At 49.6% G+C, this 18,355-nt stretch overlaps 1 protein-coding gene across 2 annotated transcripts in view; it reads left to right on the top strand.

The window, feature by feature from the left end:
• The window catches only part of ACTL6B (actin like 6B), a 30,149-nt gene extending 14,897 nt beyond the window's left edge, over positions 1 to 15,252 (top strand). For both annotated transcript variants that reach the window (XM_072150056.1, XM_072150057.1), the window contains 6 exons: positions 1,738 to 1,799; positions 4,267 to 4,381; positions 14,293 to 14,373; positions 14,466 to 14,561; positions 14,713 to 14,799; positions 14,893 to 15,252. In XM_072150056.1, the coding sequence (XP_072006157.1) occupies positions 1,738 to 1,799; positions 4,267 to 4,381; positions 14,293 to 14,373; positions 14,466 to 14,561; positions 14,713 to 14,799; positions 14,893 to 14,973 (522 nt within the window). In that variant the 3' untranslated portion in view covers positions 14,974 to 15,252. The remainder of the gene's footprint in view (positions 1 to 1,737; positions 1,800 to 4,266; positions 4,382 to 14,292; positions 14,374 to 14,465; positions 14,562 to 14,712; positions 14,800 to 14,892) is intronic.
• The last annotated feature ends 3,103 nt before the right edge of the window (positions 15,253 to 18,355 follow it).

Consider the following 18,355-nt stretch of genomic DNA (forward strand, 5'->3'; position numbering starts at 1 on the left):
TGTTGGATGGTGAGGGCAGTGGGTGGTGTTGGATGGTGAGGGCAGTGGGTGGTGTTGGATGGTGAGGGCAGTGGGTGGTGCTGGATGGTGAGGGCAGTGGGTGGTGTTGGATGGTGAGGGCAGTGGGTGGTGCTGGATGGTGAGGGCAATGGGTGGTGTTGGATGGTGAGGGCAGTGGGTGGTGTTGTGTGGTGAGGGCAGTGGTGGTGTTGTGTGGTGAGGGCAGTGGTGGTGTTGGATGGTGAGGGCAGTGGTGGTGTTGGATGGTGAGGGCAGTGGGTGGTGTTGGATGGTGAGGGCAGTGGATGGTGTTGGATGGTGAGGGCAGTGGGTGGTGCTGGATGGTGAGGCAGTGGGTGGTGCTGGATGGTGAGGGCAGTGGGTGGTGTTGGATGGTGAGGGCAGTGGGTGGTGTTGGATGGTGAGGGCAGTGGGTGGTGTTGGATGGTGAGGGCAGTGGTGGTGTTGGATGGTGAGGGCAGTGGGTGGTGTTGGATGGTGAGGGCAGTCGGTAGTGTTGGATGGTGAGGGCAGTGGGTGGTGTTGGATGGTGAGGGCAGTGGGTGGTGTTGGATGGTGAGGGCAGTGGGTGGTGTTGGATGGTGAGGGCAGTGGGTGGTGTTGGATGGTGAGGGCAGTTAGTGGGTGGTGTTGGATGGTGAGGGCAGTTAGTGGGTGGTGTTGGATGGTGAGGGCAGTGGTGGTGTTGGATGGTGAGGGCAGTGGGGTGGATGGTGGTGGCAGTGGTGGTGTTGGATGGCGAGGGCAGTGGGGGTGTTGGATGGCGAGGGCAGTGGGGTGGATGGTGAGGGCAGTGGTGGTGTTGGATGGTGAGGGCAGTGGGTGGTGTTGGATGGTGAGGGCAGTTAGTGGGTGGTGTTGGATGGTGAGGGCAGTTAGTGGGTGGTGTTGGATGGTGAGGGCAGTGGGTGGTGTTGGATGGTGAGGGCAGTGGTGGTGTTGGATGGTGAGGGCAGTGGGGTGGATGGTGGGGGCAGTGGTGGTGTTGGATGGCGAGGGCAGTGGGGTGGATGGTGAGGGCAGTGGTGGTGTTGGATGGCGAGGGCAGTGGTGCTGGATGGTGAGGGCAGTGGTGGTGTTGGATGGTGAGGGCAGTGGGTGGTGTTGGATGGTGAGGGCAGTGGGTGGTGTTGGATGGTGAGGGCAGTGGGTGGTGTTGGATGGTGAGGGCAGTGGGTGGTGTTGGATGGTGAGGGCAGTGGGTGGTGTTGGATGGTGAGGGCAGTTAGTGGGTGGTGTTGGATGGTGAGGGCAGTTAGTGGGTGGTGTTGGATGGTGAGGGCAGTGGTGGTGTTGGATGGTGAGGGCAGTGGGGTGGATGGTGGGGGCAGTGGTGGTGTTGGATGGCGAGGGCAGTGGGGGTGTTGGATGGCGAGGGCAGTGGGGTGGATGGTGAGGGCAGTGGTGGTGTTGGATGGCGAGGGCAGTGGGGTGGATGGTGAGGGCAGTGGGTGGTGTTGGATGGTGAGGGCAGTTAGTGGGTGGTGTTGGATGGTGAGGGCAGTGGGTGGTGTTGGATGGTGAGGGCAGTGGTGGTGTTGGATGGTGAGGGCAGTGGGGTGGATGGTGGGGGCAGTGGTGGTGTTGGATGGCGAGGGCAGTGGGGTGGATGGTGAGGGCAGTGGTGGTGTTGGATGGCGAGGGCAGTGGGGTGGATGGTGAGGGCAGTAGTGTGCGGTTTTACAATTCAGCTGAACTTTTCTCTTTGTTCCTCAGGAGGTGATTCAGGATTTCCAGGCCTCAGTCCTACAAGTGTCTGACTCTCCGTATGATGAACAGTGAGTCCAACCCAAACCCATCACGTGTATAATACCGTACAGGGGCCTGACGTGTCACTCCCATACCCATCACATGTATAATACCGTACAGGGGCCTGACGTCACCACTAACCCATCACATGTATAATACCGTACAGGGCCTGACGTGTCACCCCATACCCATCACATGTATAATACCGTACAGGGGCCTGACGTGTCACCCCATACCCATCACATGTATAATACCGTACAGGGGCCTGACGTGTCACCCCATACCCATCACATGTATATACCGTACAGGGGCCTGACGTGTCACCCCATACCCATCACATGTATAATACCGTACAGGGGCCTGACGTGTCACCCCATACCCATCACCTGTATAATACCGTACAGGGGCCTGACGTGTCACCACATACCCATCACATGTATAATACCGTACAGGGGCCTGACGTGTCACCCCCATACCCATCACATGTATAATACCGTACAGGGGCCTGACGTGTCACCCCATACCCATCACATATATAATACCGTACAGGGGCCTGACGTGTCACCACATACCCATCACATGTATAATACCGTACAGGGGCCTGACGTGTCACCCCATACCCATCACATGTATAATACCGTACAGGGGCCTGACGTGTAACCCCATACCCATCACCTGTATAATACCGTACAGGGGCCTGACGTGTCACCCCATACCCATCACATGTATAATACCGTACAGGGGCCTGACATGTCACCCCCATACCCATCACATGTATAATACCGTACAGGGGCCTGACGTGTCACCCCATACCCATCACATGTATAATACCGTACAGGGGCCTGACGTGTCACCACATACCCATCACATGTATAATACCGTACAGGGGCCTGACGTGTCACCCCATACCCATCACATGTATAATACCGTACAGGGGCCTGACGTGTCACCACATACCCATCACATGTATAATACCGTACAGGGGCCTGACGTGTCACCCCATACCCATCACATGTATAATACCGTACAGGGGCCTGACGTGTCACCCCATACCCATCACATGTATAATACCGTACAGGGGCCTGACGTGTCACCCCATACCCATCACATGTATAATACCGTACAGGAGCCTGACGTGTCACCCCATACCCATCACATGTATAATACCGTACAGGGGCCTGACATGTCACTCCCATACCCATCACATGTATAATACCGTACAGGGGACTGACGTGTCACCCCATACCCATCACATGTATAATACCGTACAGGGGCCTGACGTGTCACTCCCATACCCATCACATGTATAATACCGTACAGGGGCCTGACGTGTCACTCCCATACCCATCACATGTATAATACCGTACAGGGGCCTGACGTGTCACTCCCATACCCATCACATGTATAATACCATACAGGGGCCTGACGTGTCACCCCATACCCATCACATGTATAATACCGTACAGGGGCCTGACGTGTCACCCCATACCCATCACATGTATAATACCGTACAGGGGCCTGACGTGTCACCACATACCCATCACATGTATAATACCGTACAGGGGCCTGACGTGTCACTCCCATACCCATCACATGTATAATACCGTACAGGGGCCTGACGTGTCACCCCATACCCATCACATGTATAATACCGTACAGGGGCCTGACGTGTCACCCCATACCCATCACATGTATAATACCGTACAGGGGCCTGACGTGTCACCCCATACCCATCACATGTATAATACCGTACAGGGGCCTGACGTGTCACCCCATACCCATCACATGTATAATACCGTACAGGGGCCTGACGTGTCACCCCCATACCCATCACATGTATAATACCGTACAGGGGCCTGACGTGTCACCCCCATACCCATCACATGTATAATACCGTACAGGGGCCTGACGTGTCACCCCATACCCATCACATGTATAATACCGTACAGGGGCCTGACGTGTCACCCCCATACCCATCACATGTATAATACCGTACAGGGGCCTGACGTGTCACCCCATACCCATCACATGTATAATACCGTACAGGGGCCTGAGGTCACCACATACCCATCACATGTATAATACCGTACAGGGGACTGACGTGTCACCACATACCCATCACATGTATAATACCGTACAGGGGCCTGACGTGTCACCACATACCCATCACATGTATAATACCGTACAGGAGCCTGACGTGTCACCCCATACCCATCACATGTATAATACCGTACAGGGGCCTGACGTGTCACCCCATACCCATCACATGTATAATACCGTACAGGGGCCTGACGTGTCACCACATACCCATCACATGTATAATACCGTACAGGGGCCTGACGTGTCACCCCATACCCATCACATGTATAATACCGTACAGGGGCCTGACGTGTCACCCCATACCCATCACATGTATAATACCGTACAGGAGCCTGACGTGTCACCACATACCCATCACATGTATAATGCTTACTGCTCATGGTCTCTCCTATGTAGAGTTGCTGCTCAAATGCCAACTGTTCATTATGAGATGCCCAATGGGTACAACACGGACTACGGAGCAGAGAGACTGCGAATCCCAGAGGGACTGTTTGATCCATCCAATGTAAAGGTCTGTAGAATCACACATGTAATACACCCCCTCCCCCATGTAATATCACACATGTAATACACCCCTCCCCGATGTAATATCACACATGTAATACACCCCTCCCCCCATGTAATATCACACATGTAATACACCCCCTCCCCCCATGTAATATCACACATGTAATACACCCCCTCCCCCATGTAATATCACACATGTAATACACCCCTCCCCCATGTAATATCACACATGTAATACACCCCCTCCCCCATGTAATATCACACATGTAATACACCCCCTCCCCCATGTAATATCACACATGTAATACACCCCCCTCCCCCATGTAATATCACACATGTAATACACCCCTCCCCCCATGTAATATCACACATGTAATACACCCCTCCCCCATGTAATATCACACATGTAATACACCCCTCCCCCATGTAATATCACACATGTAATACACCCCTCCCCCATGTAATATCACACATGTAATACACCCCCCTCCCCCCATGTAATATCACACATGTAATACACCCCCTCCCCCCATGTAATATCACACATGTAATACACCCCCTCCCCCATGTAATATCACACATGTAATACACCCCCTTCCCCCATGTAATATCACACATGTAATACACCCCCTCCCCCATGTAATATCACACATGTAATACACCCCTCCCCCCATGTAATATCACACATGTAATACACCCCTCCCCCCATGTAATATCACACATGTAATACACCCCCTCCCCCCATGTAATATCACACATGTAATACACCCCCTCCCCCATGTAATATCACACATGTAATACACCCCCTCCCCCATGTAATATCACACATGTAATACACCCCCCTCCCCCATGTAATATCACACATGTAATACACCCCTCCCCCCATGTAATATCACACATGTAATACACCCCCTCCCCCCATGTAATATCACACATGTAATACACCCCCTCCCCCATGTAATATCACACATGTAATACACCCCCTCCCCCATGTAATATCACACATGTAATACACCCCCCTCCCCCATGTAATATCACACATGTAATACACCCCTCCCCGATGTAATATCACACATGTAATACACCCCCTCCCCCATGTAATATCACACATGTAATACACCCCCCTCCTCAATGTAATATCACACATGTAATACACCCCCTCCCCCCATGTAATATCACACATGTAATACACCCCCTCCCCCCATGTAATATCACACATGTAATACACCCCCTCCCCCCATGTAATATCACACATGTAATACACCCCTCACCCATGTAATATCACACATGTAATACACCCCCCTCCCCCCATGTAATATCACACATGTAATACACCCCCCTCCCCCCATGTAATATCACACATGTAATACACCCCCCTCCCCCCATGTAATATCACACATGTAATACACCCCTCCCCCATGTAATATCACACATGTAATACACCCCTCCCCCATGTAATATCACACATGTAATACACCCCCCCTCCCCCCCATGTAATATCACACATGTAATACACCCCTCCCCCATGTAATATCACACATGTAATACACCCCTCCCCCATGTAATATCACACATGTAATACACCCCTGCCCCCATGTAATATCACACATGTAATACACCCCTCCCCCCATGTAATATCACACATGTAATACACCCCCTCCCCCATGTAATATCACACATGTAATACACCCCCTCCCCCCATGTAATATCACACATGTAATACACCCCTCCCCCCATGTAATATCACACATGTAATACACCCCCCTCCCCCATGTAATATCACACATGTAATACACCCCCCTCCCCCCATGTAATATCACACATGTAATACACCCTCTCCCCTCATGTAATATCACACATGTAATACACCCCTCCCCCATGTAATATCACACATGTAATACACCCCTCCCCCATGTAATATCACACATGTAATACACCCCCTCCCCCCATGTAATATCACACATGTAATACACCCCTCCCCGATGTAATATCACACATGTAATACACCCCTGCCCCCATGTAATATCACACATGTAATACACCCCTCCCCCCATGTAATATCACACATGTAATACACCCCCCTCCCCCATGTAATATCACACATGTAATACACCCCCCTCCCCCCATGTAATATCACACATGTAATACACCCCTCCCCCCATGTAATATCACACATGTAATACACCCCCTCCCCCCATGTAATATCACACATGTAATACACCCCCTCCCCATGTAATATCACACATGTAATACACCCCTTCCCCCCATGTAATATCACACATGTAATACACCCCCTCCCCCCATGTAATATCACACATGTAATACACCCCTCCCCCCATTTAATATCACACATGTAATACACCCCCCTCCCCCATGTAATATCACACATGTAATACACCCCTCCCCCATGTAATATCACACATGTAATACACCCCTCCCCCCATGTAATATCACACATGTAATACACCCCTCCCCCCATGTAATATCACACATGTAATACACCCCTCCCCCATGTAATATCACACATGTAATACACCCCCTCCCCCATGTAATATCACACATGTAATACACCCCCTCCCCACATGTAATATCACACATGTAATACACCCCTCCCCCCCATGTAATATCACACATGTAATACACCCTCTCCCCCCATGTAATATCACACATGTAATACACCCCTCCCCCCATGTAATATCACACATGTAATACACCCCCTCCCCCATGTAATATCACACATGTAATACACCCCCTCCCCCCATGTAATATCACACATGTAATACACCCCTACCCCATGTAATATCACACATGTAATACACCCTCTCCCCCCATGTAATATCACACATGTAATACACCCCTCCCCCATGTAATATCACACATGTAATACACCCCTCCCCCATGTAATATCACACATCTAATACACCCCTCCCCCCATGTAATATCACACATGTAATACACCCCCTCCCCCCATGTAATATCACACATGTAATACACCCCTCCCCCCATGTAATATCACACATGTAATATACCCCTCCCCCCATGTAATATCACACATGTAATACACCCCTCTCCCCCCATGTAATATCACACATGTAATACACCCCTCCCCCCATGTAATATCACACATGTAATACACCCCTCCCCCCATGTAATATCACACATGTAATACACCCCTCCCCCCATGTAATATCACACATGTAATACACCCCTCCCCCCATGTAATATCACACATGTAATACACCCCCCTCCCCCCATGTAATATCACACATGTAATACACCCCTCCCCCATGTAATATCACACATGTAATACACCCCCCTCCCCCATGTAATATCACACATGTAATACACCCCCTCCCCCATGTAATATCACACATGTAATACACCCCCTCCCCTATGTAATATCACACATGTAATACACCCCCTCCCCATGTAATATCACACATGTAATACACCCCCCTCCCCCCATGTAATATCACACATGTAATACACCCCCTCCCCATGTAATATCACACATGTAATACACCCCCCTCCCCCCATGTAATATCACACATGTAATACACCCCTCCCCCATGTAATATCACACATGTAATACACCCCCTCCCCCATGTAATATTACACATGTAATACACCCCCTCCCCCATGTAATATCACACATGTAATACACCCCTCCCCCCATGTAATATCACACATGTAATACACCCCTCCCCCCATGTAATATCACACATGTAATACACCCCTCCCCCCATGTAATATCACACATGTAATACACCCCTCTCCCCCCATGTAATATCACACATGTAATACACCCCTCCCCCCATGTAATATCACACATGTAATACACCCCTCCCCCCATGTAATATCACACATGTAATACACCCCTCCCCCCATGTAATATCACACATGTAATACACCCCTCCCCCCATGTAATATCACACATGTAATACACCCCTCTCCCCCCATGTAATATCACACATGTAATACACCCCTCCCCCCATGTAATATCACACATGTAATACACCCCTCCCCCCATGTAATATCACACATGTAATACACCCCCTCCCCATGTAATATCACACATGTAATACACCCCCCTCCCCCCATGTAATATCACACATGTAATACACCCCCTCCCCATGTAATATCACACATGTAATACACCCCCCTCCCCCCATGTAATATCACACATGTAATACACCCCTCCCCCATGTAATATCACACATGTAATACACCCCCTCCCCCATGTAATATTACACATGTAATACACCCCCTCCCCCATGTAATATCACACATGTAATACACCCCTCCCCCCATGTAATATCACACATGTAATACACCCCTCCCCCCATGTAATATCACACATGTAATACACCCCTCCCCCCATGTAATATCACACATGTAATACACCCCTCTCCCCCCATGTAATATCACACATGTAATACACCCCTCCCCCCATGTAATATCACACATGTAATACACCCCTCCCCCCATGTAATATCACACATGTAATACACCCCTCCCCCCATGTAATATCACACATGTAATACACCCCTCCCCCCATGTAATATCACACATGTAATACACCCCTCCCCCCATGTAATATCACACATGTAATACACCCCTCCCCCCATGTAATATCACACATGTAATACACCCCTCCCCCCATGTAATATCACACATGTAATACACCCCCCTCCCCCCATGTAATATCACACATGTAATACACCCCTCCCCCATGTAATATCACACATGTAATACACCCCTCCCCCATGTAATATCACACATGTAATACACCCCCTCCCCCATGTAATATTACACATGTAATACACCCCCTCCCCCATGTAATATCACACATGTAATACACCCCTCCCCCCATGTAATATCACACATGTAATACACCCCTCCCCCCATGTAATATCACACATGTAATACACCCCTCTCCCCCCATGTAATATCACACATGTAATACACCCCTCCCCCTATGTAATATCACACATGTAATACACCGCTCCCCCCATGTAATATCACACATGTAATACACCCCTCCCCCATGTAATATCACACATGTAATACACCCCTCCCCCCATGTAATATCACATATGTAATACACCCCTCCCCCCATGTAATATCACACATGTAATACACCCCTCCCCCCATGTAATATCACACATGTAATACACCCCTCCCCCCATGTAATATCACACATGTAATACACCCCCCTCCCCCCATGTAATATCACACATGTAATACACCCCTCCCCCATGTAATATCACACATGTAATACACCCCCCTCCCCCATGTAATATCACACATGTAATACACCCCCTCCCCCATGTAATATCACACATGTAATACACCCCCTCCCCTATGTAATATCACACATGTAATACACCCCCTCCCCATGTAATATCACACATGTAATACACCCCCCTCCCCCCATGTAATATCACACATGTAATACACCCCCTCCCCATGTAATATCACACATGTAATACACCCCCCTCCCCCCATGTAATATCACACATGTAATACACCCCTCCCCCATGTAATATCACACATGTAATACACCCCCTCCCCCATGTAATATCACACATGTAATACACCCCCCTCCCCCCATGTAATATCACACATGTAATACACCCCCTCCCCATGTAATATCACACATGTAATACACCCCCCTCCCCCCATGTAATATCACACATGTAATACACCCCCCTCCCCCCATGTAATATCACACATGTAATACACCCCCCTCCCCCCATGTAATATCACACATGTAATACACCCCCTCCCCCCATGTAATATCACACATGTAATACACCCCCTCCCCATGTAATATCACACATGTAATACACCCCTCTCCCCCATGTAATATCACACATGTAATACACCTCCTCCCCCCATGTAATATCACACATGTAATACACCTCCTCCCCCCATGTAATATCACACATGTAATACACCCCCTCCCCCCATGTAATATCACACATGTAATACACCCCCTCCCCCATGTAATATCACACATGTAATACACCCCCTCCCCCATGTAATATCACACATGTAATACACCCCCTCCCCCATGTAATATCACACATGTAATACACCTCCTCCCCCCATGTAATATCACACATGTAATACACCCCCTCCCCCATGTAATATCACACATGTAATACACCCCTCCCCCCATGTAATATCACACATGTAATACACCCCCTCCCCCCATGTAATATCACACATGTAATACACCCCCTCCCCCATGTAATATCACACATGTAATACACCCCCCTCTTCCCATGTAATATCACACATGTAATACACCCCCCTCCCCCATGTAATATCACACATGTAATACACCCCCCTCCCCCATGTAATATCACACATGTAATACACCCCCTCCCCCATGTAATATCACACATGTAATACACCCCCTCCCCCATGTAATATCACACATGTAATACACCCCCCTCCCCCCATGTAATATCACACATGTAATACACCCCCCTCCCCCCATGTAATATCACACATGTAATACACCCCCCTCCCCCCATGTAATATCACACATGTAATACACCCCCCTCCCCCCATGTAATATCACACATGTAATACACCCCCCTCCCCCCATGTAATATCACACATGTAATACACCCCCTCCCCATGTAATATCACACATGTAATACACCCCCCTCCCCCCATGTAATATCACACATGTAATACACCCCCCTCCCCCCATGTAATATCACACATGTAATACACCCCTCCCCCATGTAATATCACACATGTAATACACCCCTCCCCCATGTAATATCACACATGTAATACACCCCCTCCCCCCATGTAATATCACACATGTAATACACCCCCTCCCCCATGTAATATCACACATGTAATACACCCCTCTCCCCCATGTAATATCACACATGTAATACACCTCCTCCCCCCATGTAATATCACACATGTAATACACCCCTTCCCCCATGTAATATCACACATGTAATACACCCCCTTCCCCCATGTAATATCACACATGTAATACACCCCCTCCTCCCATGTAATATCACACATGTAATACACCCCTCCCCCATGTAATATCACACATGTAATACACCCCTCCCCCATGTAATATCACACATGTAATACACCCCTCCCCCATGTAATATCACACATGTAATACACCCCCTCCCCATGTAATATCACACATGTAATACACCCCCTCCCCCATGTAATATCACACATGTAATACACCCCCTCCCCCCATGTAATATCACACATGTAATACACCCTTCCCCCATGTAATATCACACATGTAATACACCCCTCCCCCATGTAATATCACACATTTAATACACCCCCCTCCCCCATGTAATATCACACATGTAATACACCCCCTCCCCCATGTAATATCACACATGTAATACACCCCTCTCCCCCATGTAATATCACACATGTAATACACCCCCTCCCCCATGTAATATCACACATGTAATACACCCCCCTCCCCCCATGTAATATCACACATGTAATACACCCCTCCCCCCATGTAATATCACACATGTAATACACCCCCTCCCCCCATGTAATATCACACATGTAATACACCCCCTCCCCCATGTACTATCACACATGTAATACACCCCCTCCCCCATGTAATATCACACATGTAATACACCCCCTCCCTCATGTAATATCACACATGTAATACACCCCTCTCCCCCATGTAATATCACACATGTAATACACCCCTCCCCCCATGTAATATCACACATGTAATACACCCCTCCCCCCATGTAATATCACACATGTAATACACCCCTCCCCCCATGTAATATCACACATGTAATACACCCCTCCCCCCATGTAATATCACACATGTAATACACCCCTCCCCCCATGTAATATCACACATGTAATACACCCCTCCCCCCATGTAATATCACACATGTAATACACCCCCTCCCCCCATGTAATATCACACATGTAATACACCCCCTCCCCCCATGTAATATCACACATGTAATACACCCCCTCCCCCCATGTAATATCACACATGTAATACACCCCCTCCCCCCATGTAATATCACACATGTAATACACCCCCTCCCCCCATGTAATATCACACATGTAATACACCCCCCTCCCCCCATGTAATATCACACATGTAATACACCTCTCTCCCCCCCCATGTAATATCACACATGTAATACACCTCTCTCCCCCCCATGTAATATCACACATGTAATACACCCCTCCCCCCACGTAATATCACACATGTAATACACCCCCTCCCTCCATGTAATATCACACATGTAATACACCCCCTCCTCCCATGTAATATCACACATGTAATACACCCCCTCCTCCCATGTAATATCACACATGTAATACACCCCCTCCCCCCATGTAATATCACACATGTAATACACCCCCTCCCCCCATGTAATATCACACATGTAATACACCCCCTCCCCCCATGTAATATCACACATGTAATACACCCCCTCCCCCCATGTAATATCACACATGTAATACACCCCCTCCCCCCATGTAATATCACACATGTAATACACCCCCCTCCCCCCATGTAATATCACACATGTAATACACTCCCCTCCCCCCATGTAATATCACACATGTAATACACCCCCCTCCCCCCATGTAATATCACACATGTAATACACCCCCCTCCCCCCATGTAATATCACACATGTAATACACCCCCTCCCCCATGTAATATCACACATGTAATACACCTCCCTCCCCCCCATGTAATATCACACATGTAATACACCTCCCTCCCCCCCATGTAATATCACACATGTAATACACCTCCCTCCCCCCCATGTAATATCACACATGTAATACACCCCTCCCCCCACGTAATATCACACATGTAATACACCCCTCCCTCCACGTAATATCACACATGTAATACACCCCCTCCCCCATGTAATATCACACATGTAATACACCCCTCCCCCCACGTAATATCACACATGTAATACACCCCTCCCCCCACGTAATATCACACATGTAATACACCCCCTCCCCCATGTAATATCACACATGTAATACACCCTCCTCCCCCCATGTAATATCACACATGTAATACACCCCCCTCCCCCATGTAATATCACACATGTAATACACCCCCCTCCCCCATGTAATATCACACATGTAATACACCCCCCTCCCCCATGTAATATCACACATGTAATACACCCCCCTCCCCCCATGTAATATCACACATGTAATACACCCCCTCCCCCATGTAATATCACACATGTAATACACCCCCTCCCCCATGTAATATCACACATGTAATACACCCCTCCCCCATGTAATATCACACATGTAATATACCCCTCCCCCCATGTAATATCACACATGTAATATACCCCTCCCCCATGTAATATCACACATGTAATACACCCCCTCCCCCCATGTAATATCACACATGTAATACACCCCCTCCCCCCATGTAATATCACACATGTAATACACCCCTCCCTCATGTAATATCACACATGTAATACACCCCCCCTCCCCCATGTAATATCACACATGTAATACACCCCTCCCCCCATGTAATATCACACATGTAATACACCCCCTCCCCATGTAATATCACACATGTAATACACCCCCCTTCCCCCATGTAATATCACACATGTAATACACCCCTCCCCCATGTAATATCACACATGTAATACACCCCTCTCCCCATGTAATATCACACATGTAATACACCCCCTCCCCCATGTAATATCACACATGTAATACACCCCTCTCCCCATGTAATATCACACATGTAATACACCCCCTCCCCCATGTAATATCACACATGTAATACACCCCTCCCCCCATGTAATATCACACATGTAATACACCCCTCCCCCCATGTAATGTACAATTGTCTTATAGGGTCTATCTGGGAATACGATGTTAGGGGTTGGACACGTGGTGACCAGTAGTATTGGGATGTGTGATATAGACATCCGGCCGGTAAGTCTCTTGTACACATTATGCTGGCAGTGGCCTCATCCTCTCCATCAGCCTCATCATATAATTGTCTCCCCCATGTCTCCCTCCCTCAGGGTCTGTATGGAAGTGTTATCGTCACCGGGGGAAACACTCTGCTCCAGGGGTTCAATGACCGTCTGAATCGGGAGCTGTCCCAGAAGACTCCGCCAGTAAGAGCTGCCGTAGCCCCTGGAGAGGTCGTGGCCGGGGTCCTGCGAGCTGCCGGCCCAGGACCCCACCTACAGACCTGGTGGATCCCCACCCTCTGGTGGGTCAGATTATGGACCCCACGTTCTCACCCGTCTCTCCCTTCTCCCATAGAGCATGCGCCTGAAACTCATCGCCAGTAACAGCTCCATTGAACGCCGCTTCAGCTCCTGGATCGGGGGATCCATCTTGGCCTCCCTGGTGAGTCCCTTCCCCATCCGATCACCGGGCTGAGGGTTTCGTGGGCGAGCGTCCAGGCCGTGTGTGGTGACCCTTCTCCATGACTTCTTCTAGGGAACTTTCCAGCAGATGTGGATCTCCAAGCAGGAGTACGAGGAGGGAGGGAAACAATGTGTGGAACGGAAGTGTCCCTGATCCTCCACCAGCCTCCACAAGATCCATGAAGACACAACACTCCCCCAAATCATGGGATCCCCAGTAAATATCCCCCATCCCCCGCATCCCATGTGCTCCTGGAGGAGGGTAGTCATATTATTCACCCGGCAGGAGATGTCACCCAGGCCTCTCAGATAATCCCCATCATCTACTGGAGAGAAGAGGGGGTGCCGGACTGGTGGGGACATGCGCCTATATGTAGTATTATCAATCATCAGACACAACCTACAAATGTAATAAAACAACAGCCACAAACCACGGCAGGGTCTGTATATGATATGTGGGAGGTCGTCGTGCAACGTCCCCACGGGGCCCACAGTGTATGGGGGGGGGGCAGCTGGATACACGGACCGGAGTGGGTGGCCTGGTTGTGGCCTAGGTGTGGCCTGGTTGTGGCCTAGGTGTGGCCTGGTTGTGGCCTAGGTGTGGCCTGGTTGTGGCCTAGGTGTGGCCTGGTTGTGGCCTAGGTGTGGCCTGGCTGGGGAGGGCACTGTAATCTTTTCTTAGCATCGGCCTCATTCGCCCATCCATCAGGTCCTGAGGGAGAAGAGGATAAGGCCGCGGTACAATAAACATCCCCCTAGGGCACCCCCACTGTAGGTGACACATCCCCGGCAAATGGCAAAATTCCTTTCTCTGAAGACAGTAAAGTATGCAAATAGGTTTTCCAAGGTGTTAAATGGAAAACCCCGCCTCCTGTAGCTACCTTGTAAGGCAGACCCCTTAACACCAAGTATGACCTTCAAGAAGCCTTATAACATGGTGCGGGATTAAGCCAGACCAGGATAATTTCCAGAAGGAACCAACTCCCAACTGTAGACAGCGATGTACGACCTGGTTGGGTCTCCTCAGTAGAGCGTAGGGACCTGGTTTGGCCATGTGAGAGGCTATTGACTGGGGTCAGAAGGTAAGAGTTCTCCTTATGGAGAGATTGCCAATTAAGGCATCTTATAGGTGGATGGAGACTTAAAGCCATTAATGCTCCACTAGGGAATTCTGGGAAATATGCAAATATGTATAAGGCGGCCTTAATTGGAAAACTCTCCATAAGGAGAACACTTACTTTCTGAGCTTTCTCTCTGAAGACAAGCAGGGCTGTAGTGCAGTAAGTAATCCAGGGTTTGTAGGGACCAGCAGTGCTTTTGCTTCAGACTCTAGAAAGTTCTAAGGTACTTGCCTGTAAACAGCCTGCTCCAACTCAGGAAAAGTTATATCTTTACTATTCGTATCATACTGAAGGACCTGCTCCAGATATGTCCTTTGAGATAATAAAACGAGACAAAGCAGCCCCTCGGTAAGAGCATATCATAGTAGGATTCGCCGTCCAGCTGGCAACCCTATGAATGAAAATAATCAGAATGTACAGGAAGTAACCGGAAAGCCGATACTATGTCCGAATTTGCCATAAGGGCCCCTGGGCCAGCAGTGTGGACTGCCTGTATATCCTGTGTGAGAGTGAGTCTCCTCCACACTGCGCTCCTCCACACTGCGCTCCTCCACACTGCGCTCCTCCACACTGCGCTCCTCCACACTGCGCTCCTCCACACTGCGCTCCTGGATGTCAGGATCACACGTATCTCCCACCTCTTCTCCTAACACAAGGAATTTCCCAGGAGAGATCTCCACATCCGGTGATGCTCCTGCAGATAAATGTTTACAAGACTTCAGTCCAGATGTTACATGCTTACGTTTTACCACCTTGAATCTGTCCTCATTGATAGGCTTCTGTGGTGGTACTAGTGCTGGGGCAGCTGATGGAGGCATCTTCAGGTACTTCAGAGGTCACTCTAGGCCGGACACCCACCATCTCTACTTATTACTCTATTAGAGATATATTGAGCCCTGACATCCAGGGTCACCTGAACTCTAGACTCCAGTATCGTAGCACACGGTGAAGTCCCTTGAGCTATGATCCTATTGGTTGAGATCTTCTTCTGCAGGTATAGCTCCTCCTCCATCCTATACCGTCTCCTGTGGTGGGGCTCATATACTAAGGGTCGTGCGCTGCACTTTAGCCGGACTGTTCTCCTTCTTCATGGCTAACCCTAACCCGATCCTGCATCGGTTGGACTCTATATCCACCATTTAATTTCCACCTTCTCCATCATAAATCTTATTTGGCGCGTCAAGACATTGGGGGATATTTATAGTGCGCCGGCGTATGATAGCTCCGCCGCTACTTTTTCGCAGTCGGATACGTCAAGAGGCTTCTGGCGGGATGATGAGCAGCTTTTATTCTATGCCAGGCCCTGCCCAGCCTGGCATAGAAATTAACGCGGCCGGCGACTAATCACGCCCCTTTACGCCCCACTGGCATGAATGTGGCGGATTGGGGTAAATAATAGCAAGTGCTAGCAACAAGCTATAAGCAATAAGCAGACTGATGTCCCTGATCCGTACTGCATTCATTCTCTGGGGTGTGGGGATCCCCTCCTCAGGACTGATGTCCTTTATTAGCACTGCATTCATTCTCTGGGGTGTGGGGATCCCCTCCTCAGGACTGATGTCCCTGATCCGCACTGCATTCATTCTCTGGGGTGTGGGGATCCCCTCCTCAGGACTGATGTCCTTTATTAGCACTGCATTCATTCTCTGGGGTGTGGGGATCCCCTCCTCAGGACTGATGTCCCTGATCCGCACTGCATTCATTCTCTGGGGTGTGGGGATCCCCTCCTCAGGACTGAGGTCCCTTATTAGCACTGCATTCATTCTCTGGGGTGTGGGGATCCCCTCCTCAGGACTGATGTCCCTGATCCGCATTGCATTCCTCCTCTGGGGTGTTGGGATCCCCTCCTCAGGACTGATGTACCTGATCCACATTGCATTCCTCCTCTGGGGTGTGGGGATCCCCTCCTCAGGACTGATGTACCTGATCCGCACTGCACTCATTCTCTGGGGTGTGGGGATCCCCTCCTCAGGACTGATGTCCCTGATCCGCACTGCATTCATTCTCTGGGGTGTGGGGATCCCCTCCTCAGGACTGATGTCCCTGATCCGCATTGCATTCCTCCTCTGGGGTGTTGGGATCCCCTCCTCAGGACTGATGTCCCTGATCCGCATTGCATTCCTCCTCTGGGGTGTGGGGATCCCCTCCTCAGGACTGATGTCCCTGATCCGCACTGCTTTCCTTCTATGGGGTGTGGGGATCCCCTCCTCAGGACTGATGTCCCTGATCCGCATTGCATTCCTCCTCTGGGGTGTTGGGATCCCCTCCTCAGGACTGATGTACCTGATCCACATTGCATTCCTCCTCTGGGGTGTGGGGATCCCCTCCTCAGGACTGATGTACCTGATCCGCACAGCATTCATTCTCTGGGGTGTGGGGATCCCCTCCTCAGGACTGATGTCCCTTATTTGCACT

Source organism: Engystomops pustulosus, chromosome 4, assembly GCF_040894005.1.
Source record: "Engystomops pustulosus chromosome 4, aEngPut4.maternal, whole genome shotgun sequence".
NCBI lineage: Eukaryota > Metazoa > Chordata > Amphibia > Anura > Leptodactylidae > Engystomops > Engystomops pustulosus.